The sequence below is a fragment of the Ahaetulla prasina genome, chromosome 1, assembly GCF_028640845.1.
Source record: "Ahaetulla prasina isolate Xishuangbanna chromosome 1, ASM2864084v1, whole genome shotgun sequence".
Taxonomy (NCBI): Eukaryota; Metazoa; Chordata; class Lepidosauria; order Squamata; family Colubridae; genus Ahaetulla; species Ahaetulla prasina.
This window is the reverse complement of record NC_080539.1, coordinates 53,269,364-53,295,695: the sequence shown is the minus strand read 5'-3', so window position 1 is coordinate 53,295,695 and position 26,332 is coordinate 53,269,364. Positions and strand designations below refer to the sequence as shown.

The 26,332-nt window shown below is 36.9% G+C and overlaps 1 protein-coding gene across 2 annotated transcripts in view; it reads right to left on the bottom strand.

The window, feature by feature from the left end:
* HAAO (3-hydroxyanthranilate 3,4-dioxygenase) overlaps nt 1–26,332 on the bottom strand; it is a 39,741-nt gene that overhangs the window by 13,042 nt on the left and 367 nt on the right. For both annotated transcript variants that reach the window (XM_058163784.1, XM_058163785.1), the window contains exons 2-7: nt 24,645–24,723; nt 15,528–15,611; nt 8,565–8,671; nt 5,878–5,967; nt 5,066–5,109; nt 558–703 (exon numbers count right to left, since the gene is read on the bottom strand). In XM_058163784.1, coding sequence (XP_058019767.1) covers nt 558–703; nt 5,066–5,109; nt 5,878–5,967; nt 8,565–8,671; nt 15,528–15,611; nt 24,645–24,723 — 550 coding nt within the window. The remainder of the gene's footprint in view (nt 1–557; nt 704–5,065; nt 5,110–5,877; nt 5,968–8,564; nt 8,672–15,527; nt 15,612–24,644; nt 24,724–26,332) is intronic.

Genomic DNA, 26,332 nt, shown 5'->3' with positions numbered 1-26,332 from the left:
CTGGGAAACAACAGATAAGAGGCAGCGTAGCCCATAACTGCTTAGTGGATGGAGCAAAGGGTTCAGGAGGGACATTCCCTAAATTATCAGGCAGTAAAGGTGATGGTGATTTGCAAGATTCTGTTAATGTAACTTTAGAATAAAGTCAAATTATCTTATAGAGCCATGTGCCCTGTCTGATATACCTGGTAATAGGCCAATGGAAAAGTAGGGTCAGTAGTGAGCCAGGAGGTTAGATTGCACATAAGGGTTAGTATTTATAATTTAATTAGACGTAAGGAGACATAAGGTCAAGTGTGATGGGAAGATAAAATTTTCTTCTGGGAAACAAATTTTTGCCAGGAGTACCAAAATCTAGAGGTACAAAATCTAATTGTAGATACTGCGCACCCAAACTTGTGTGTGAAAAAGGGAGGGAAGGAGGGAGGGGGGGAGGGAGGGAAAGAGAAGCAAAATATCTTGGTCAAAATAAATCTCCCAACAGAATATAATTTCTTCAGTTATAGGAAAATCTTATTTGCTCTTCTAGTTCAGAATTAAAAATTGATTTTTTCAACCTCTGTTTCAAAGTTGTCTCCAAAAAGACTCAAGGATTGTTTCAGAGCTATATTTTCTCGGTAATCATTCAGCCAATCTTGCAAAGAAAAAGGATCCATGACTGTGACATCATTTAGTGGGAAAGGAATTGCTCTTACGATTTCATCTACAAACAAATAAAAAAACAAAGAGAGAAGCGAACAAAGATATTGAAAATACAGTGTTCTATATTGTACTTTTTTATTTTCTATGATTTTAGAGAAAATTGTAACACTAAAAGTAGTACTAATGAAGGAGAATATTTGTATATTTGAAGGGTTGAAATGAAGGGTCCTTGGTATACTCTGAGCTGGGTTGTTTTCTCAAAGATGTTTCATTAACCAAACTAGGTAACATAATCAGTGCTAGACTTCATTGGGTAATGAAACATCTGCAAGAAAACAACCCAGCTCAGAGAGCACCAAGGACCCGTCATTGATAGTATCTAGTATGAGAAGTGGTGGGTTCCCCTTCATTGTAGATATATATGTATATTCAGATGAACAACTATCAGTCACAAATGCTTCATTCTGAATATCTGACAAAGCAAGGGATTGAATATACAGCAGAATATAATTGTTTAGTGTTTTTCCAGAATGTAAGGAATATTACAGGGAAGCAGATTTCAATTTCAACTTGATAGCAGAAAGAATTTTCTAACAACAGCTCTTATTGTTATTCCTAACAATAAGAGCTGTTCAGCAATGACAAATTGTCTGGTGGGTTGTCTAGTATTTAAACAGAGGCTGAGTAACCCCCTTTTGGGGATGCTATAATACTGGGTTCCAGCATGGGACAGGGAGCTGGTCTAGACAATCTTCACATTTCCTTCCAACCCTAACATTCCATAATTTTTCCAAGTCTGTGACTCTTTTATTATATAGCACAGCTCTGGGAAACAGAATGGGTTGAAAAATTAAATATTATTTTCCGAAACTTGTTGCTGTAAATACTGCTGTACACAAACTGGTTTTCTTTTATGGCTGAGGTGCATTTAAAAAAACAATAAATGATTCAGTGTGATTTGTTATGTATGCTTAATGTTAAACATAGTGAATCTTATTTCTATTGTTTATAAGCTACTTGGGGAAGTCTGTTATCAATTGTGTGTTGGAGCTGATTCATACAAGCTTGTGAGAGCCAATCTTACATTTTCAAGAAATTTATGAACCAATTTAGAACAGAGCTGAGCCCCAACCATTGTAAATGAGTATTAGCTTTTAATTGGTTTCCCTGACATCATGAGAGTAGAGAAACCTGTTCACTCTCTTGTGCCTTGTATTTTTATAATAGATGTCCTATCTATTATTCACTTTGTTGGGGAACTCCCCCTTTCAAACATTTTAAATTATCGTGCTGCATAAAACAGTCCATTTCCACATTCCCCCAAAGAAGAAGGTGACGACAGAGAAAGAGGTGGCTGGATGGAGTCACTGAAGCACTAGGCGTGAGCTTAAATGGACCAGAGGATGGTAAAGGATAGGAAGGCCTGGAGGAACGTTGTTCATGGGGTCGCGATGGGTCGGACACGACTTCGTAACTAACAACAACCCATACTACTCAGCAATATTTTGGAGACTCATTTCTCTCTGTGGAACAGAATTGGTTATCACCCTTATAAATGCAATGTACTATATCTTCTGTTTGTATTTAAACTGTCTGAAGGATCAGCAGGCATTTTAAATTCTCTTCTGAAATTTTCAGATCTATGCCTTGTGAAATTAACTGCAATGTTCTGGTAAAAGAAATGATAACTTTTTATCAGGACTTTTTACTCCTCAAAAGCCATAAGAGTGCTTTCATAATACGTTCTTGGGATGCTTTTTCAACAATGGCCCAAACATGATGCAGAAAAATATTGAGTGGTATCCCAAATGTTCATTATCTCAGTGGTATCCCAAATGTTCATTAACAATATACACTTCTAATTTCAGCAGTATAATTGACTGGGTGAGGTGGGGGTCGGTGGTGGGTGGGAACAATGATATTGCATTTGTTTTTAGCCTATTGCGAAGTTTCTGCTATTATGGTGTAATAACATTGCCTAATTGCTGCAACTTGTTTTTCCTATGATAACTTCTTATGAATGAAGACTTTTAAATGAAAGAGGTTGGTGATTGAAAACTGATGGAAATAAAGCAAAAACCAGTTTATATATGTAAATTAGGACAAAGAATTATGATTCACATCACAATGAACATCATTAGTGATGAAATCAATAATCTGTTGCTGGGTACACCCTCGCATTTTTACTATTTTGAGTTTTTATTCATTCTAGTGGTGGGCTGGGGTGGGAGTCTATAAAACCCTTTAGAGGAATATTTTGCCCTACAAAACTCCTTTTATGTACTTAGTTTATTTGTAGTCTACAGTGCATTATTTGTATTTTATAATAAAATGATTAATTTGGGAAAAAATTATTTACAACACATTCACAATCTTTAATTTACAATACAATTTACAATAATCTACAATACAAATATAGAAGTAGACGTCCTAATCAAGGATGCTAAATATTTTCATATGACAGATTAGGGGTCTGGAAGCTAAACTGTATGATGAATGGTTATGAGAACTAGGTATATCTAGCCTAGCAAAGAGAAGGACTAAGGGTGACATGGTAGCAGTCTTCCAATACTTGAGTGGCTATCACAGAGAAGTGGGCACAATCTATTATCCAAAGCAACTAAAGCAGGACAAAAAGTAGTGGATACAAGATTATTAAAGAGAGATCCATCCAGAATTAAGAAGAAACTTCCTGACAGTGAGAACAATTAATCCATGGAACAGCTTGCCTCGGGAGGTTGTAGATGCATCACTGGAGGCTTTCAGCAAGAGATTGGAAAACCATTTGTCCAGAATAGTATAGGTTCTCCTGGACCTGGATCAAATAGGAGGTTGACTAGACTTCAAAGGTCCCTTCCAACTTTGTTATTCTATGTCTTCTGTGATTTCTATTTTTTAAAGCTAAACTGCATTCATATATAAAATTTCATTATATAAATTGTCAAAAAGGCAGCAGTACACTTGCTCAAGATACTATGGAAAATTGGATATCTTTAGAAGCCAAGCATGCTGTTCGACACTGAAATAAAACTGTTTACCAAAATTAAATATATTTTCCAGTTCCCAAAATGAATCCAGATTTTTTTAAACTGCCAAGGCTTCTAGGATCATATGAAACACTCGCTGTGAGCGTTCTCATAATAGCAGCTGGGTAAAAGAGAAGCATGTTCATACACACAATGGCTGCTAAAACTACAGTACACATTTGTACCTTTGTTCTTTTGTTGAGGTTGTGGGGAATCAGAAGTAGTAACACTTTCAAGCAAAGCAGTAGATAGAAATTGTCTATCATTTTTATAGTCAGGTAGGGCAGAAAGTGTCTGGGGACTTTCCAAGCACAAAGAGAAGTGTCTGGGGATACATTATCACTCCACTGATACCTATCCAGTTCATAATATAGTTACCTGTCCAAGTGTTCATAAGGATATGAAGGAGATATGTTAGGCGAGTAGAACAATGTTGTGACTCTAAGGCTTTACTTCAATTGATGCATTCTTGGTAAGCTTGGGAGACCTTGCACTATCTGTTTCCCTTCAGGCCAAATATCTCTCCCTAAAAAGGTCCTTGGACAAAGCGCAATGCTGAAAATCTCCTCAGAATGTGAGAAGTGTGAGAAGACTGCCATCACCAAATATGTACAAATACCTCTGGAAGGAACTAGGCACAAGTGGCCATGGAGAAACAGTGGAAGGGTGTGCAGGTTATGGCTACTCTATAGTAGTAGCCTTCCTACTTTAATTGAAGGATGTCTCTTGATTAATGGTTTTACAATTAAATCTTTGCCAGCCTATTTCAAATCACTCAGAAGTCAACCAGAAGTTCCCAACTTATCCTCTGCCCACCCATGAGCCAAGTTACTCCATGCCCAATGCACGAAACCACCCTTATAGCATTCCCAAAAAAAGGGCTATCTAAAGAGGACCTTACAGATCTTTAAGGATCTAAAGGGGAGAGAACCCACCATTCTTTTAAGCTGACATTAAATAGATTGGTTGAAAAAAGGAAGGTATAGAAAGAGAATAAAAATAAAGCCCATTCTCTCTGGTGATGGATAGAGAAATCAAAGTAGAATTTTGCAGGAATGGTATAATCACTGTTTTTGAAAATCTACAGAGCTTGGAGGCTTCCCCTGCTGTTTGAGATCAGGCATAATGATGACTGTGGCTTGGGACAACTGGAGATCTCAATTTGCCTGCTGAGTTTAGCTTGGAAAATAATTAATCCTTCTCCCTTTCTGTGGCATATCTTTTATTGTTGAATAGGAAAAAAAAGGCAACTTTTCCCATACAATGTTAATTCCATTTAGAGGAATATTAAAAGCAAGCAAATGATAAGAATGCAAGAAAAATAAAATTAGTTAAGCTTTTAAAATTATTATTGTTTGCTGGATGAAAAATTATTTTAGTTTCAAAGTTTACATCACCTGGATTGGGTTTTCCAGTTTGATACTGCATTGAACTGAAAAATCTGAAATAAAAAAGGTTAACAATTCTAAAATCCATCACCTCTCTTTAGATTGTATAGAGAAAAATCATTGAATTAATAGTGGAATCACTTTGATTGATGAAATTATTACAGGATATAGTTTATATTCAAGCTTTACGGACGTTTGTCATACTCATTTCCAAGATGCTCCATGTTAAGTTTATTGTATTTTGACAAAATTTAGGGTTCTTCCAAGATTATAGATACCACCTTCTTGAATATTTATGGTGCCATGTAGACCATCTAAGGCACATCTCTCAAAGCATTGATACTGATATTATCTGATGATATCGTTCAGGTATTTTATTAGTGTGGCTTTAGAATAAAAATGAGGTGTACAGAAAAAAGGAGTAGCTTTGAATAAACAAAATAAATGGTTCACATGCATTACCTGTGGTCATACAGAGCACAATTAGACAAGATCATTGAGAAATAAAACTACCTCCTTCTAATAATTCTGAAACAGCAAACTACTTTCAAACAAGTGCCAGTACATAGTAATGCTGTAAATCAAACCCATCTATTAATCTGCATAATGAAATGGTTTCAGCTATGTGACAAATGATCTCAAAAAGTTTATACAAGGAGGAATCTGATTAGAATTTGGACACCAGAAATTTCAGAGACATTTCAGGAAAAACATTCTGGGAGAGTGAAAATAATGGCCAGCCCTTTCTATTGTGGCCAAGAAATCCACATAGATCTTCCCGGAAAGTCCCAGGAATCAAGCTCAACCTGAGGAAGACTTACTCTTGAATTATTGGAATAAGTTGTATACCAAGATCCTCACAGTAAAACCATCTTTCAAAAAGGACATCTGTTGATTCTCCAACATAATATCTGAGAAAAGGAAGGGGGGGGAGAATATAAATCATGTAGATTTCTTAATAAATATACAATATCTTTAACATAGAAAAGAGAGGACAATTTGTTCTTTAAAATAATGTATATTGTCATGAACATGAAAAAAATGAGTGCATAATGCTCTGAATTTAATTCAGACAAGCCTGAAAGGTTGGAAAAAACTGGCAATGTGATATCAAATGAAATTAACAGAACAGAAATTTGTAACAGACTAACAGAATAGGAATGGACTTGAAACTCTTCTAGTCCAACCCACTACTCAAGCAGGAGACCCTACATCACTTTTGACAAATGGCTATCCAGTCTGTTCTTAAAAATCTCCAGTCATGGAGCATCTACAACTTCTGAAGGCAAGTCATTCCACAGGTTGATTATTTTTACTCTCAGGAAATTTCTCCTTAGTTCTAGGTTGCTCCTCTTCTTAGTTATCCATTGCTTCTTGTCTTGCCTTCAGGTCTTTTGTAGAATCCTCAAATATTAGAACACTGGAACATTGCTATCATGTCACTCCCTAGTCCTTTTTTTCAACCCTAACCCTAGCCATACCCAATTCCTGCAACTGTTCTTCTTAGGTTTTAAGTCTCCAGCCCCCTAGATTAGATTAAATTTAACTCATTAGATAACTATAATTATATGGCAGCAAATCCATGATCTCAAGAATGAATGTTTTTCCTCATGATAGGAAGTGCGATAATTTCTCCCAAGGAAGTGACAGATGGGAGAGGATTATGAATCCTTCTCCCTCCAGTTGCATTAACATCAAAAGGACTTGATTAAATGAAGTTTTGTGTCACCACATATTTGACTCAGCATGGATAAAAACTACATACAGAGAGAAATATGCCATTTTCTTCAGTACTGGATTTCTGAATATTTTAAGCCCTTAATGCCCATCAAAGTCTGAATGCTTGTAGTTTGAGAAAGAGTATAAACGCCAAACTTCCAAATATGCTCCATTCAATTGCATGGACCCAGATCCACTAATACATTATAGTTTTCAGAGCTCTGACTGCAAACAGAACTTCTTTATTTATTTAAATTTATTTATCATATTTAGAAACCGCCTATCTCCCTGGGCTTTGGGATGAATAAATAAAATGTTAAAAACATGTTAAAATGTTAAAAACATAACAAATGAATATAAATTTAAACTGAAAATTTAAAGCAGGGTAAGAAAATGTGACATTAAAAGTTAATTAAAAGGGAGGGGCTTTTAGAGTGTTAACCATCCCCACAGCCATGGGCTCTTCTATGAACCACAAGCAAGATGGCAGAGCCAGGTTTTTAGATATTTTTGAAATGTCATGACATTAGGGGCTATCTTGACCCTTTAGGGAGAATATCACAAAGGGCAGAGGGAACAGTAGAGAGAAATATCTTCCTAGACCCCACCAGTCATAATTCTTTAACTAATAGGGTCTGCAACATACCTTCCCTCTCTGAGGGAACAGCCTGGGGGAACAGGCTGAGGTGATGGGGGATGGGATTAGACAGTACCATAGGTAGCTTGGCCCCATGCCATGTAAGGTTTTAAAAATCATAACCAACAATTTGAATTGGGTCGAGAAGCAAACTGGCATCTAATGCAGCTCATACAGCAAAGGTGCTACATAAGCCATTCTTTGGGTGCCCAAGATTGCTCATGCAACTGCAAGTATCAGATATTTTTCAAAGCTAGCCCCATATTGCTATAGTCCAAATCCAAACGGAAGATTACCAGGGTATAAGGGACCAAGCAGGGTTTGTATGCTTAATTCTTCTGTTGAATTAAATATACAATACATAAAGTTTGATTCTAGTGACCCAAGACTCTATAGCTGTGATAGCGAACCTATGGCATGTGTGCCACAGGTGGCACGCAGAGCCCTCTCTATGGGCACATGAGCCACCCAGCTCAGCTACACCCCGCATGCGTGTGCACCTCCCGCTGGCCAGCTGATTTGCGTGTATGTGCAGGGGGTGGGACACATGTGGGAGACATGTGTGCATGCCGGGGAGGGCCACGTGCGCATGTGCGGGAAGTGGGGGGTTGCATGCGCATGTGCGGGGAACTGGGGGTGCACGGGGGATGCGGCGCACCCTGCTCGCAGCCTGATTTGGGCCTATCAGGCCTGTTTTTGGTCCCAGAAGGCTACAGGGAGGCCTGATAGCCCCAAAATGGGGTGGGATATGTCTCAGGCACATGCCCGGGGGGGGCAGGGGGGCATGCACACATGCACAGGGGAGCGTGGTGGCACACACACATGGGGAGCATGGAGGGCACATGCACAGGGGTAGCGTGGGGGGCACACGCACATGCCCAGGGTAGCAAGGGGGCCCCCGTGCAGGTGCAGGGGTCGCACATGCTTTGCATTATGGGTGCAGGCACATATGCACTTTTGGCACATGATGACGAAAAGGTTAGCCATCACTGTTCTATAGAGAAGCGAGAGGATTTTCCATAGCATAGCGCTGTCCATATGCTCATATAATTTCTTAATGGAGATAAAGATATTAGATTATTTTTCAATTCCAGCACCTGTCAGAGTGGCTTATAATGATAAAGTCGATTTATAGCAAAATATATATCTCACCTCAGTCCATCAGTTTCTGTTTCTAATCTTCTCCTTTCAATGACCAGTCCCACAGAGTTTGCATACCTTTGTGGAGAATGTGGAATCCTGGCTGGTAAAAGAAACATCTAAGAACAAAATTAAAGTTGAAACATGTAGCAACAGCAGGAGGTCTGGTTACATCTTCTCTGTCATCTCAATTGTTCTTTGTTCTCCCATTCCACTTTTCCTTGAGTGCCTTGAGTGACTGAAAAGGAGTTTAGCAATAGGAGGAAATGTAATGGGAAGAAAGAACAACCTTGAGGAACAGCAGGAAGACCCCCTACCAAGATAACAGTCAGATAAAAGAAATCCAAGCCTAGAGCAGACAAGACCCTCCTCCCTAATTCTTGTGAAGATAAAAGGGGGGGGATACATTGAAACCAGTTGTAACATTATAATAAACACAGTATTAGCATTCATGACTTTTGTTTCCTAATATGGTCTAGCTTGAAAGGCTCAACAGGATGAGACAGAGGAATCATGCTTTCTGTGAGACTTATATGCTCAGCTGTGCAGAATGAAAAGTTCACCTCTTGAATAATTGCTGGCTCAAAGGAGTGTGTTCTGATGCTGTTGATTGCCCACTGTGTAAGACTGAATGGCTGCTTCCTGCTGAGCAAGCAGACCTTGTACAGAGAATGTAGGAAAAATCAAAGGTAGTTATGAAGAAGAAAACTTAGCAAGTGAGCTAAGTTTTTAGGTTTTTAGCAAAAGAGTTGAAAGTCTATCAAATTTTCCTTCTAAGAGGAAAATGGACATTACCTTAATCTGAGGGCCTAAAAAAGGTACAAGAAGAAATAAATGCTTTTCTAATGACAGCGCCTTAAGAAACAGAAGTGAAGATAAAACAGAACATGGCTCTATAATTGTGACTTGCAGTGCTTTTGACATGTTCAAACCAAACCAAACCAAACCAAACCAAACCAAACCAAACCAAACCAAACCAAACCAAACCAAATCAAACCTTTGTTGTCAATGCACAACATGTGTACAATGAAGTTGAATGAGCCTCCCTTGGTGCAGCCCCACCCCCTGAAACACAAAATACATCTAAATAACTCAATAAATGAAATAAATAGAATCCCTAAGTCCAAATAAGTAATAACTAACACACATTCCCATATACCCATGTTTGTGTTTGTTCATAAAAATAACCTGACATATATTACAAAAGCTACAAACTTGTAGCAATGCTTGAAGAAAAAATTGAGAATTGGAAGCGAGAATGGTCATAGTGCAGTTTATGAGAAAGTAAAAGATTTATTAGGGAAAGCAAAAGAGACACTGCAGCAAAAGCTAACAGGAGAAGTAATTCTACATAAGAAAAATAATCAAAGCAACAAAGAGTTGTCAAAGAATAACAATTAAGAACAAAAGACATAAAATATATTCCGCCAAGCGGGAACTCAGGAAATTATATTGCCAAGAATATTGGCTTTGAGCTTCTGGGGAAGTAGACAAACTATTTTCTCCTAAGGGAAGAAGAAAACAATAACACACTCCCTTTCCTAGATAGTGGAGGCAGTGATGGCAAATTAGAAACACAAGTCTATCAAAAAACTACCCATACCACCAAGTGCTCCATTATCAAAATAACAACCCAACCTCCAACAAGAGAAGCTGGGTAAGAACACTATTTAGACGACCATAAACACTCTGCAGCACCCTGAACAAATGGAAACAAAATGTCAGGCCTGCCTCGGTTCAAAACCCAGGAAAGAAAACTCCTGAATCCACTGAAGTGGAGAAGAGGTGCTTTTACTGAGTTTGAAATAATAGCAGCAAAAGAAAAGCAAGATCTGAGTCAAAAGGCATGAAAGTTACATATTGAAAGTTTCCCCAAATCCCTCCCCCCCGCCAGAGACCCAGGCAGAATGTCCAATCCACATCCTGCATAGTGTCATGTGGGGAACATCTTCAGGTGTTTTCGTCCATCTGGAGTTCTAGGACGGTTGGCGTTGACTTGGTATAAACAACTCCACTCAGCAGCGCAGTAATTCTGGAAAGCAAACCTTCCTTTTCATTCACATGGGCCTTCATCACACCAGCACACTTCCCAAACCCCAGTGCAATGCCCCCCTCCCTGTTACTATGACAGTCGATAGCAAGCAAGCATCAAAGGGAAAACCCATGCTGGAGATCTTGCTGACACAAAGTGTTCAAACAAAACGGATATCCATACAACTTTCTCAAAAAGTGCCTGACCATTCAATCTACCATCACTCAACTGACACAAGCTATGAAAAGAATAACACTGCCATACATCAAAAACATATCAGAAACCAACAACAGACTATTACAACCATGTGGTATCACCATAGCACACATACCAACTAAATCCCTTCAAAACATCCTAAGTAAACTAAAAGCCCCAGAAGCCCCAGAAAACAACAACAATCAGGGGTCAGATATAACATACAATATAAGGAATGTAACAGTCACTAAGTAGGACAAACAGGTAGAAGTCTAGCAAAGCACATCCATGAACACCAACTAGAACAATCAGAAGGCATGATGAAAACTCCTTCATTTCACAACACATGGACAGGCTCAGTCATATTTTCAACTTGAAATCTGTGAGTATCCTAGATCAAGCCAAGTCCAAAAATGCCAAACAATTCTGGAGCCCTGGCACTCTGACAAATTGGCTATAAACAGGCACATAGAGATAAACAATATATACATACCATTCAAAAGAGACAATCAAAAATCCCAAAACACTTCCTCACACAATCAACACCCATATGAGCAGAACAACCAAGAGGTAAGGAATACCTCAATCAAGGAACTATCAACACAGAGAAACAAGCTAATAGTAAACAACAGCCTAATCAAGGAACCACTAAGAACATCACCATCAACACTGAGAGGGCAAGCCACTTCTTTGTAAACAGAGAGCAAACCCCACTCCCTTCTAGCACTAATGATGTTATCTAGTTTGGTAATGAAACATCTGCAAGAAAACTACCAGTCTCAGAGAGCACCAAGGGTCCTACAAATAGAAAAACTGCTGAACAGCAGACAGGAGGGTAGAGCCTTGAATACCTGTCCCTTGGAAGAAGATAGAGTAAGACAGTGACAGTGAGGAACAGAAGAAACAGTCTGCTGGCCTCATCCTTAAGCTTTTAAAAGGTATCTGGCAGATCTATCATTTACAATCGTGACACAACAATTTGAAGACTTATTTCTTCCTACTAATCCAAGTGGGGCAAATGATATTGCCAAAGAATTAGAAATTAACACCATGACTGCTCAACCGTTATTAGCATTCATCCTGTTGGACATAGAAGAAGAAGGGAAAGAAGATAATACTGCAGGGGAATAACAGGCCTTGAAAATGATAATAGTGGGTTTCTGGGACCATATTGAATTATGTAGTTCACAGGCTATTGACATGAAATTAGTTGTAGTTCATAAGTACTAGTAAAATGCCACTGCTTGGGAAGACTTTAAAATTAATATTGAGAAGACTCAGTATTTTAGTCTTTCAGAGAAGGGGTCTCCAACCTTGGCAACTTTAAGGCTCGTGGAGTTCAACTCCCAGAATTCCTCAGCCAGCTTTGCTGGCTGAGGAATTCTGGAAGGTGAAGTCCACAAGCCTTAAAGTTGCCAAGGTTGGAGACCCCTGCTTCAGAGGACTAAATCTCTGAAGTAACAACCTCAGATAAGACTTGTACCCTTAGAAAAGTGGAAATGCTCCTCTGAAGTGGTCTAATACACTATCCAACCTAGCATTAATTCAAATGAAAATGCTTATTGAACTATTGTAAAAATTCCAATAAGAGAAGAAAATGGAAGAAAATTTAAGCCAACAAATAAACTAAAAATGTTTAGTGAAGATGTGAAAATGAAAAAGTAAAATGTAGGTGACTGAAAGAGTTAGCTCACCATGAAAGTATACATAAAAGGTAGCCCAGCTTTGTAGAACGAGCATATGGAAAACAAAAGGTCAGAATAAACTAAGAATGGGGGGGGGGGAAGCTTTCATGGATACATTCAGAAGAATTGCATCTGAAGGTATTATGGGAATTAATTGATAGGCTGGATGAATCTTATATATTATCTTTGCAACTGATGAAGTAAAGAACAGATGATTGGAGGCATTGGTGGAATTCAATTTTTTTTTTACTACCGGTTCCGTGGGTGTGGCAGGGGAAGGATATTGCAAAATCTCCATTCCCACCCCACCCTGGGGCTAGCCAGAGTTGATATTTGCCACCCCTGATTGGAGGACAGAAAATATAACCAAAGAAGGGTGGGATGGGAATTTGGAGTCACATTAGACTGACATCAATAATTAGGAAGCTGTAGAACAAATCATAATGAGATCAATCTATAAGCACTTGGAAAACCGTGATAATAGACATAAGACAGCATGTCCAAATTATTTACATAGGAAAAAGAAATTAAATCCACAGGTATAGAAGGAAGGATACCTGATGAAAGAGTTCACATATCAGGCATGGTAATAAATCTCAACTCGTCCATCAAGCCACAAGCAGTTGGACGAGATCAAAGAAGAAAAACGATACAGATTTATTTAAAGATAGCCTGGGGTACATACAGAAACAGAAACCTGGAACCAGTAAAATACAGAAACTTGGTAAAAGGGATTCCCTACTCTCTTTTTTAGTGAGTTCATTAGGACAGAGTTGAATAATTTGAAATGCTAAATTGCTTTTTATGGGTTATGTTGCCAATGGGCTTACCTACTATTTCTTGATTATTTAGGTTTGTTCTCCATTTCATTCTTCTCCCAGCCTTTCTCAAATCTGTCAAATCTCCAGACCTTTAAACTGTGTTCTGAGCTTTATCATAAGGAGATGTTTCACAGACATACAGTAGTGGCCAAAATTTTGGAAACCTTTTGGGAACAGTGTATTTTTGAGGTTTGATGGCTATTAACATCACTTTTTTTGGAGTAGTACCATAAAATTATATATCAATGGAAAGATAATTTGATCAAGAATGTAATATGCAACAAAGTTTGTTCAATTATCTGTATTCTATGAAAAGCTATAGCCAAATAACCAGAAAAAGGAAGCACAACTTGCTTAGGTTGATATTAGGTAGCTTTCCTACATCTGATTGTAGCCAATGAGCATGAGTATTTAGAGAGCCAATCAGGTGTCATTTTGTTTTGGTAATGAGCCAATCAGATCCTAGTAGGATTCAGTTATTGATGTCATGTATTGAAGCTGAGAGGAGAACATTTGTCAGTGTGTTATGTGATCGCTATCAAGTTGGTTGGGGTTTTTTGTGTTCTTTCATTTAGTGAGCTTGTAAAACGTAATAAAATTAAAATAATGGTACAAAGAGTTGACTGGTGACCCACAAAGTGATGTAAAATAGTATTATTAAGTGAACAAGGCTACAGTTATAAAGAAATTAGAAGAAAAATTGGTGGAAACTTAACCAAAAGTGGCATTTCTATGTTTTTGAAGTGGTATAATGAGACTCAGTCACCACAAAACCACACTGATAAAGGCAGGAAAAGGTGCACAACAGCAAGTGATGATAGAAGAATTAAGAGACTGTTACCTATGTGACAGAAGAAAATCATCTGGGTGTATACAAGATGAAATGGTGCAATGCAATATGAAGTTGAGTGCAAGGACTGTTCGGCGCAGACTGCAGGAATTTGGGCTAAAATTTAGAATTCCACAAAAAAAGCCACTTTTATCTCTTAAACAAAGGTTGAAAAGACTAAACTGGGCTAAAATCCATGTTACTTGGACAGAGGAACAATGGGACAGTGTTATTTGAAATGATGAAACCAAGATCAATAAAGTGGTGTTATTAGCCATCAAACTTCAAAAATATTCTTTTCCCAAAAGGTTTCCAAAATTTTGGCCGCTACTGTAACATGGGTGGATAAATTTCACACATATATACACAGGAGCAGTGGTGGGTTTCTACCAGTTCGCCCAGGTTCGGGTGAACTGATAGTGGAGGTGGGAGACTCCGCCCACTTACCCGGACGTCATCATGGATGCTCTGCGCATGCACAGAACCACACGCGCAAGCAAAGCAAGCACTCATGCACGCTCACAGTTCCAAACTGGTAGCGAAGGTAAGTGAAACCCACTACTGCACAGGAGATCTGCCTACTGAAGAACATACATTAGAACTGTGGTGAATTGCAAAAATTTTTTGCTACTGGTTCTGTGGGGTTCATATAACTGGGTGAGCATGGCCAACTTTTTTTTTTTTTACTTTTTAAGGCATTTTTTACTACCTATTCATCTGAACTGGTAGTTTTTATCACTACTGGTTCACCCGAATCAGAGTGAACCACTGACATTTCACCCCTGCATTAGAAATATATATGTTTTCACCAGGGGTTTAAATTTTAGTTCTTTTCTTCCCTCAATGTTGAGGCAACAGACTTTGCCCAGCCTTCAGAGTCAGAATTATAGAATCATAGAGTTACAGTAGAAGATGGAGATCTTCTAGTAGAACCTCTATCCAAGGCAGAAGACCTTATAACATCCTGAACAAATACTTGCCCAATCTTTACTTGAAAACCTTGAAAACATTTTTTTGAAAATAAAATATCTTGAAAATATCTCCTCAGGGTTTATATAATGATTCTGAATGGTCTAAGTACTGATTCTAGCTTTAGTACCTTCAGCTCTTCTGTTTTCTTTGTAACAGCACTTGTGAAAAGGTTCTTAGAATAGCTAATTAAAATTATAACATGATGTAGTGTCACAATAATGATAATAACAATAATAATATAAACCTTAACATTTTCCAGGTTTTTCTTTCTCTTTTTTTGTATGATGTGCTACCAAAGTGGGAAATGGAAAATGTACTGAACTGTCTCATGTAATTATTAAATAAATTATTATATGAAAATAATATATACCAAAACAGAGAAATATACTAGAATTACAGCCTGAGATTTGCTTGCTAGTTTATACACAAACCTATTTTTACCTCTCCTTCTTTAATGTGGATATCCTTGTGTTTTCCATTTTCTATTATCTTCAGGCACATGTCTGCCTGCAGCTGGTAAAACAACTGTGTAGGAAGGAGGAAAAAGTTAGATTAAAAACATATCAGTGTTTTTAATACATTGTAGCCTAAGTTGATGAACAGTCATTTCTGGAGTTCTTATCGATACAACAAATTTTATAGCTCTTGGAAATATCATTTATACTATTAACCTGGCTCACCTTGTTATTCTATATTGCATTCTGTATAATATCACAAGAAGACTACTTTGAGCTGTTTTCAAGTTGTTTGTTATGACATAGTGACATAGGAATCATTTTTAACAGTGGATGCTTTATCAAGCTTCTTTAGCAAAATCTGAAGCCTTGCAGTTTACATAGTCCAAGTGAGATTATGCTCTTTCTGGAAGCAATTGCAAGATGGGTCTTCCCTCAGAATACCCATGTAGAGTTCAATTCTATTTTTTTTTCAACATGAGGATGATCCAATGGGAAACGGAGGGCTATGGGATCAAATAAGTAAAGTAGCACATAATGTACATGTCATTCTATACATATGTAGAATCAGGAAAAAAAAACTTTTGTTCTTTCAGGTTTTGTCTTTGTGCAAAATGCAACATACAAGATGTACATGTACATTATATATATATATATATATATATATATATATATATATATATATATATATATATATATATATATATGTATATATTTGTTTTCATAGGTTTTCATGGGTATAGGTATGTAGTCTTGGCATATTCGGGTCTTTTCCCATGTAAGGTTGAGAGTATATTGCCGATGTTTTGACGAGGTCACACTCATCACCTTCAGGCTGGTGCACCAGCCTGAAGATGAGTGAGACTATATGTGTGTGTGTGTGTGTGTGTGTGTGTGTGTGTGTGTGTATGTATGCGTGTGTGTGTGTGTGTGTGTGTATATATATGAAGCAGGAGTGAAATCCAGCAGGTTCTGGCAGGTTCTGGAGAACCATTAGCGGAAATTATGAGTAGTTCGGAGAACCAGTAGTGGAAATTTTGAATAGTTTGGAGAACCAGCAAATACCACCTCTGGCTGGTCGCAGAGTGGGGTGGGAATGGGGATTTTGCAATATCCTTCCCCCAGGAGTAGGGAGGGAATGGAGATTTTGCAATATCCTACCCCTGGAGTGGGGAGGGAATGGAGATTTTGCAGTAGCCTTTCCCTGCAAAGCCCACCAAGCCACACCCACAGAACCGGTAGTAAAAAAAATTGGATTTCACCACTGATATGAAGTCATTTTTAGTAGTCCAATATAACATTTGCATGCATGTTTGCTTTCTCCACTAAATAAATTATTGAGATTGTATTTATTTATAACCAGCTGAAGTGTAGCCAGGAATAAAACTTCACTGATGCATAGAAAGGGAGGCAGGGTCAGTAATTATTATTATTATTATTATTTATTGGATTTTTATACCGCCCTTCTCCCGAAGGACTCAGGGCGGTTTACAGCCTAGATAAAACGATAATAGTATACAAATAAAACAATAAAGTGGATAACCATTTAGATATGAGCCAGCAGTGTGCAGCAGCTGTTAAAAAAGCCAACACAGTTCTGGGCTGCATAAACAGAGGGATAGAATCAAGATCACATGAAGTATTAGTACCACTTTATAATGCCTTGGTAAGGCCACACTTGGAATATTGCATCCAGTTTTGGTTGCCACGATGTAAAAAAGATGTTGAGACTCTAGAAAGAGTGCAGAGAAGAGCAACAAAGATGATTAGGGGACTGGAGGATAAAACATATGAAGAACGGTTGCAGGAAATGGGTATGTCTAGTTTAACAAAAAGGACTAGGGGAGACATGATAGCTGTGTTCCAATATCTCAGGGGCTGCCACAAAGAAGAGGGAGTCGGGCTGTTCTCCAAAGCACCTGAGGGTAGAACAAGAAGCAATGGGTGGAAACTGATCAAAGAAAGAAGCAACTTAGAACTAAGGAGAAATTTCCTGACAGTTAGAACAATTAATAAGTGGAACGACTTGCCTTCAGAAGTTGTGAATGCTCCAACACTGGAAATTTTTAAGAAAATGTTGGATAACCATCTGACTGAGATGGTGTAGGGTTTCCTGCCTGGGCAGGGGGTTGGACTAGAAGGCCTCCAAGGTCCCTTCCAACTCTGATGTTATGTTATGTTATGTTATGTTATGTTATGTTATGTTATGTTATGTTATGTTATGTTATGTTATGTTAATTAAAAAACTTATTAAACATATGGCCGAATTAAAACATTTAAAATCATAAAAACCCCATAAAATTTATATCAAATATTAAAACTATTAAAAATCCTATGCCAGCCCTGCGCAAATAAACAAATAGGTCTTCAGCTCGCGGCGGAAGGTCCGAAGGTCCGGCAATTGACGAAGTCCAGGGGGAAGTTCATTCCAGAGGGTGGGAGCCCCCACAGAGAAGGACCTTCCCCTGGGGGCCGCCAGCCGGCATTGCTTGGCAGATGGCACCCTGAGGAGTCCCTCTCTGTGCGAGCGTACGGGTCGGTGGGAGGCATTCGGCAGCAGCAGGCGGTCCCGTAAGTACCCTGGCCCTAAGCCATGGAGCGCTTTAAAGGTGGTAACCAAAACCTTGAAGTGCACCTGAAAGACCACAGGTAGCCAGTGCAGCCTGCACAGGAGTGGTGTTACATGGGAGCCACGTGCGGCTCCCTCTATCACCCGCGCAGCTGCATTCTGAACCAACTGGAGCCTCCGGATGCTCCTCAAGGGGAGCCCCATGTAGAGAGCATTGCAGTAATCAAATTGTTCTACTCAAATAACTCCTTTTAACAATATGTTTCGTAGTTCTTCCATATCTTCAGATGGATATGCCACTATGAATGAAAAGCTGATTATAACATAATGTTTTAATGTTTTATGCATAGTTGAATCACTGTTTCGAAAATAATCAGTTTAACTTGGGAACAAAAGATGGTCAGACTGAAATTCCTGTTTACTCTTCAGTATGAGATTTTTGGACTGCGTTTTTAATTTGCAATGTAAATACATTTGTCCTTTCAAAAAAATAATTAAAAAAATAGAAGGTTTCCAACTGAAAACTGACCTGGCATAACTTTCATTTTCATGTCAAAGTGTCAAACTCTAGATGAATTTTGCCCACCAAGCCATATCACATCCACCAAGCCACGTCCACAGAACCGGTAGTAAAAAAATTTGGATTTCAACACTGCTTTATTGTATTATACTTTAATTTTTAACAATCATTGAATTTGGCCTTTTATTATAAGATAGAGGACTTAATAAAACACTTCTTTATGAATAATATATTTATGATTTTTCCTAGGATGAATGGAAAAATGAATAGATGCAACATTAATGGATATGTGAAAACAGTTATTATTGAATGCCATCTGTTGCTCATTTTCGTTCCAGGTTTTCTGCAGAAATTTGAACAAGGTAAGTTTGGTCAAACTATAGTTGTGTCAATGTAGTATTCTGGACTAGTTGTGAATGCTCCAACACTGTGAATGCTCCAACACTGGAAATTTTTAAGAAAATGTTGGATAGCCATTTGACTGAAATGGTGTAGGGTTTCCTGCCTGGGCAGGGGGTTGGACTAGAAGCCTCCAAGGTCCCTTCCAAATCTGTTGTTGTTGTTGTTGTTGTTATTATTATTATTATCATCATTTAAAACCAAAATCACTGAAGAAAGCTAAAATCTGGACTATCGGTTCCTAAATCTAAATAGGAGGAACCTTGTGGGGATGGTTATCTCTTCTTTTTTAGGTTGGATGCTGTCTCTTGGATTTGAATGCATTTATGGATAAATGTATCAGGAATGCTTATGACCTTACGAGGTATTAGTTGGCAAAATGAACATACCTGTACTTTTGGATGCAGATGATGTATGTTATTGACCAAAAAAGCCTAAACTATATCAAATGTTACATAGATTGTATGTTCTAGTTCTGCTTTAAACATGAAAGCCAGCTGGATGTCTTTGGTGCAGTCCATCTCTCTCAGTCAATAGGGTTGTTGTGGAGAAAATAGGAGGAGGAAGGAATATTAGGTACGTTTGCTATCTTGAGTTATTTATAAAGAATAATAAAGATGAGATAAAAATCTAAGAAATAAAAAATAGTGAATGAATAAATAAATAAAATGGCTCTGTACAAGATCAGGATCCTGGTCATTTTGTTATATAGAAGTGCTGTAAGAGTTGGCTTCTAATATCTGCTTTAGAAAAAGTAAACATACTTTGAACTTAACCAATCTATTTTTTTTCTGCTTGTGAAGATTTCATGAGGATTGACCTATTTGTGATGAAATTTAATTAGCCTAGATGTTTATGTCCTTTATACTTCTTAAATCCCTGTATACCATTCTGTCTTCGTTGTAAATGTTTAATTTAACATTCAATTTTAGTCTTAGATTTCATTATTGCGCTGATTTATGTTTTTAAGAATTCAAGGGATAGAAAGAAATATACTGACATCTATGAGAGACTCAGAAAATTGCAGGCAAATCATGTTTTAGCAATACACTAAATGCTTGTTCATGTTTGTTTGTTTATGGCTTAAAAAATAACTAACCATATGGCTAGTCAGGATAACATATTGAGTTACTAAATCTGATTTGGCAAGCATTTTGCTGAGCTTCAGCTATTCAAATAAGTAGCTTCAATTATTAAGAATGTGCAATAATGAATAACAAATGCTACCAGACTTTTGGCAACCCAACCACTGTAATAATCTGTCTGACACAAATAAAAATAACCTTATTTTAGTGTAATCTTTAATGATGGGATAAGTATCTGCTTAATGTACAGACATATGATGAATGTACCTGTTGGATCTGTCTACAATTGATCTTCTGTACAGGTAGTTCTTGACTGATGAGCACAACTGGGACTGAAATTTTAGTTGCTAAGACTTGCAGTTGCTAAGTGAATAATCATGTGCCTGGACAAAACTTTAAGACCATTTTTACTATGGTGATTAAGCGAATCCTCCTTTTCCAATTGACTTTGCTTAATGGAAGTCAACTGGGAAGGTAGTGAATTGTGACCTTAAGATTCTGCAACCATAGTAAATGTGAGTTGGTTGCCAGTGCCCAAATTGCAAACATGTGATTATGGGAATGGTACACTGGTGCAATAATCATAACTTCAAGGATGGGTTTTTCTGAGGCCATTGTAACTTTGAACTAGTGTTAAATGAATAACTAAATGAATAAATCGAGGACTATCTATATATCAGCCTTTTCCAATTTGGACTCCTGCAGATCTTTGGTTTATATACAGTATTTCATAATTCCCATCTCACTAATTGGCGAGATGGTATATAATGTAACTGAGTCATACCAAATTGGGGAAAGATGATCTAATCCAACTCTACTTATTCTATAATAGCTGTTCAGATTTTCATGATAAGCATATAAGCAAGATATACAATCAGTAGTTCTCATTTCTGCTTGTCTCTGAATTCTATATTCTAAAACAAGCAAATTTAAATATTACTGGTGGCCTTACCTATTATCCATTTGTTTTGTTATTTTTTTTAAACATGAAGAAGATACTCATTGATGCCAGTGTTAAGAAACAGCAGCAGAAAAGTCACTTTCGCCTGCAAATCAGGTGAGGCAGTTTGCAAGCGAATACTGTTATCTATTGCTGCTCAGCAGTTGAAGAGAGACAACAATAGTGGTGAAGGAAGGAACAAATCCACTAATATAGCAGACCCCCTAAGCATAATCTTTAATAAAGCTTTCACGTCCAGTTCCCTTCCCAAACTTTGGTCACTAGCCACGGTCATCCCAGTCTTCAAAAAAGGAGACCCCAGCCTAGTTGAAAATTACAGACCAATCTCTCTATGTTGTGTCACCTGCAAAGTAATGGAATCTATCACCAACCAATCCATTACCCCCCACCTAGAAACAAACAACCTACTCTCTAATAAACAATTTGGTTTCAGAAAAAAATTATCATGTAATTTACAACTTCTTCACTGCAAAAACATATGGATTACAAATCTTGATCAAGTCAAAGCAACAGATGCAATTTACATAGACTTCTGCAAAGCTTTTGACTCAGTAGTACATGATAAACTTCTCCTAAAACTAAAATCCTATGGCATCTCAGGACCCCTCCACAATTGGATAACAGCTTTCCTGTCAAACAGAGAACAAGTGGTCAAAATTGGCAATGCTCTATCAAATCCTGTTCCTGTCAAAAGCAGTGTTCCCCAAGGCAGCGTTCTTGGACCAACACTCTTCATATTATACGTTAATGATCTCTGTGACCATATTACAAGTAATTGTGTTCTCTTTGCTGACGATGTAAAACTATTTAACACCACCAACAATACAGCTACCCTTCAAAAAGACCTTGACTTTGTATCTAAATGGTCTAAAACTTAGCAACTCCAAATCTCAACCAGCAAATGCTCAGTCCTACATATTGGAAAAAAGAACCTAAACACTAAGTACAAGCTTGATGGACATTACCTTACAGATGAGCCCCACCCTGTTAAAGACCTTGGAGTTTTCATATCCAATGATCTAAGTGCCAAAGCCCACTGCAACTACATTGCAAAAAAAGCTTTAAGAGTTGTAAACCTAATCTTGCGTAGCTTCTTCTCCAAAAACACTACACTACTAATCAAAGCATATAAAACATTTGTTAGACCAATTCTTGAATACAGCTTGACTGTCTGGAACCCATACCACATTTCTGACATCAGTACAATTGAACGTGTCCAGAAATACTTCAGCTTCAATTGCAACAATACACGAGCACACAATAGATTTAAGCTTAATGTTAACCGCTCCAATCTTGATTGTAGAAAATATGACTTCAGTAACAGAGTTGTTAATAGTTGGAATACACTATCTGACTCTGTGGTCTCTTCCCAAAATCCCCAGAGTTTCAACCAAAAACTGTCTACTATTGACCTCACCCCATTCCTAAGAGGTCTATAAGGGGCATGCATAAGAGCACAAGTGTGCCTACTGTTCCTGTCCTATTGTTTCCTTCCATTATATCCAATTAATATAGTTATTATATACTCATGCTTATATATATGCTTATGTATTGTTTAGTTATTTTGTGCTTATGCTTATATATACTGTGTGACAAAATAAATAAATAAAATAAAAAATAAAATAAATAAATGCAAACAGGACAGTTCTCCTGGCCAAAAGTAGCAATTTACTTCTCCAATGGGTTGCCTCTCATGTCAATAGTCATGAATTTGTACCTAAGCATTATCTCAAAACATCTAACTTCCTGCTGTTTTATTGTTTAAATTGGTGAAGCAGTATCAGAAAAGTAATAATTCCTAAAGCATTATTTGTTTATTTGTGAGAATAGCTCAAGTGCCCCTTTTGACTTTAATCTGAAACAAGATATTGAAGATGCTAAAGAATTCCAGCTGTGTCAACCATTTCCAGTCATCAAATCTAGATCCCCAAAGCTTCTTCCAGAAACACATTCACATTTTAAGTTGCCATTGAAATCTATATTATTACCGGTAGAATAATTAAATTGACATTATTATTAAATAATTAATAATTAAATAATTAAAGGCAGACAGCTGATTTTCTTTTAATAGAAATAGAATTGCAAGGGCAGATTTATAGAATATTTTGGCTAATTTTCTGTCATCTAGCTCAGGGGTCTCCAACCTTGGCAACTTTAAGACTTGTGGACTTCAACTCCTAGAATTTAAGACACAAGTCTTAAAGTTGCCAAGGTTGGAAACCCCTTATCTAGCTCATATATCAGCATTCTGTAAAGAAAAGGTTATTTTTTAAATGATGTTCCTTGACAAATCTTCATGTTCAATCAGAATAGCTTTTAAAAACGGACAGGAATTGGAATCAATTATTACAGTACAACCGGTATCAGTATAAAAAGGGGAAAAAAAGACTTGCCATCTACATCATCTTCGTTTAGAAGTACGGTAGTAACCATGGACCTCATATTCACTTAAACATAATGAAGACTGCATAGTGAATGGATGATATGACTGCACTCTATACACACATAGATTTTTAGAATTAGTCATAAGAGAAAGATGGTCTGATTACCTTGTTCAAATTGAGCTAGCAATAATGATGATTTGACAAGGACAGAATAGCACATAGAATTTTTTATCACAATATCAAAGAAACCTGGAGGGACAAAAGATCAATCTTCTTGGAGGCCTACATGTACTTCTGAAGCTTTGTCTCTTTCTCTCTTTCCCTTTGTGGGTTGTCCCTGAAGTCAAACATGTTGTGAAGGCCCAAGCCTTTTAAGACACCTTAGCATCTGAGAGCTCCTGATGAATACAATGCAAGTTATGGCTACCATTGTTATTTTATGTACTTAGTCATGGGATATTATGTGTATTTATATTATATGCATTTTAACTAATTTTTAAACTAATTTTTAACCCTATTTTATATTTCATACACTTTTTGGGCAAGCACTATATGACTGATGATAAAATAAACATTTTTTTACATATTTAGAAAGCACATGTATATGAGATGATAGGAAGTTTTTTGTTAGATTTAGAGAGCGAGCATGCTGGTACCATTGCATTATTTTTATTCCCAAAAATTGTTGAGCTATAAACTGCCTGACTGAGTTTCACAATAATGTGAAAGTGTTGGCAGTATGTGGGATAATGGGGAAATAGGATTATAAGAGCAATGAAAAGAATAACATGCAAAAGATCAAACTATGTTTTTTTTTAAAAAATGAGTCATTTGAAGAATGGTTCTGCTGAACTGAACATTTTGAACATGGTGCCCAAGTAAATTGAAGAGACTGATTAAAGAATACTATATTTCCCAGTTGTCTGGTGCTCTCATTTCCTTTGTATCTCAAATCTTTCAGACCAATCCAGATAAAATCTCCATTGTGAAGTTGAGTAAATAATTTGCTTATTGTTTCTTTAATGTGAAATATTTGGAATTACTTTAGCCACATTCAAACTGTGTACTTCATACCATAAAACTTTTAAATTTATATTTTTCTAATGAAAAAGAAAAGCTTTTTCTAGTCTTATAGGGAAGAATATTAAGCTTTAAAAAGTATGCACAACCAAGAGATTTTATTACCTCTTCTCCTTCTTCAATATGGTAATCTTTCCGTTGGTTTGGTCCACCAACAAACATTATATTGAGCTGTCGGTGATGCCTGCAGAACAGTATTTTTTAAGCATCAACTTTTTGAATACTTCATTCAATTTCATTGCTGTCCCTTTCTCATAGTAAAGAAAAAGGTGGCATATAACAATACAAGTATTTTGCTTTAATAACCATAGTCAGCAGCAACCATATGAAATACTGAAAAATTAAGGGATAAAAGGATTAAAGTATTTAAAAACTGTGCAGAAAAGTGAAGAATGTGGGGTGGGTGGGTTGTTTTACTAATGGTGCATTGCTCCATTCAAATCAGAAGTAACTTCCACCCTGAAGTTTATTTTCATGGACAACTTGAAGAAAACAATACTTGCAGTATATAATACTTTGTTTTTGCGTTCCTTGGGGAGAAAGACATCTTCAGATCTACCTATCATGTTTTGTTTCTTTTGTATTAGTCTATTGAGCATTAATGGGGTATTACCCTTATTAAAAAAACAAGCAAATAAGTGAAGATAATGAGGTAATCATATAATCTACAAGCAAAATTCAACCTAGATTGAATTCCCATTGGAGGCTCATTCAGATAGAATGCAAAATATATAGGTTTTTGCTATAACATTCCTATGATTCTAGTTTGTGCATTTTTTATGCCACTAACGTTTTGGCATAACTGTATGGACTTGGGAAACTTATGTCTGTTTTTTATTAACTACAGTTAACTATGTTGTCCAAACCAAACAGCAGTTACTGTCAGCTCAAGGGTAAGGGCTGTAGTACACAAATGCTATTATGGCAAGTTTTATAAGTTAAAAATTCCATTAATTCAACAAAAAATATTTTTTGGATATTGGAACCTTTACTGTATATCTTTTTAGGAAATGATACATACTTATGATCAGAATACAATATTGCAACATAAAATGTGTGTGTGTGTGTGTGTGTGTTTGCTTTAGTGATTCCCTTCAAAACAGTTGTTCTCCATATTCATTTGTTCTGGAAGAATCATTGATTGATTAGATCTTTAGACAATATATACTAATTTGTACTTTCAATTTCCTACTTTTTTCTCCCATTAAATAAACTGATGTAACTGCTAACTTCATATCACAATAAATGTAACACAGATTGATTAGTACATAGATTACATTTTTATACAGGATGTTCTTTTTTATTGTTTAAAATAAAATATGTAAGCTGTGCAAGAGTAGGAAAAAAATAAGACAACATATGAGTTTTAGTCAGAAGCTTGTAACTCAAGGCTTTTGAATTCAGTTATTTCCTATTTGTTTCTGTATCTTTTAAATACCATCTTATCATCTTCTCCATACCCCACTCTAGATTATAACTTTTCTAACAAATAGTTGGAAAACAGTTCCAGAAAATTTAAGATTTGGAGCCAAAGAATTACTGCAAACATGCACGTAGACAGACTTAGGAGTTGGCAAATGGGAAGTGATGAAGACACTAACATACTGTATATACAGTACATGAAACCTAAGTATGTGCAGTGTCAAGTATGTAAGGGCAGTTTTGCTCTGGAACTTCAGTAATAATTTTTGCATCATCATAGCTAAATATGTAAGTCTAGATGCATGCATAATTTACTTATAAATTAAGATAACGTACAATTTACAGACTATTTTGATATGAGCAATGCCAAC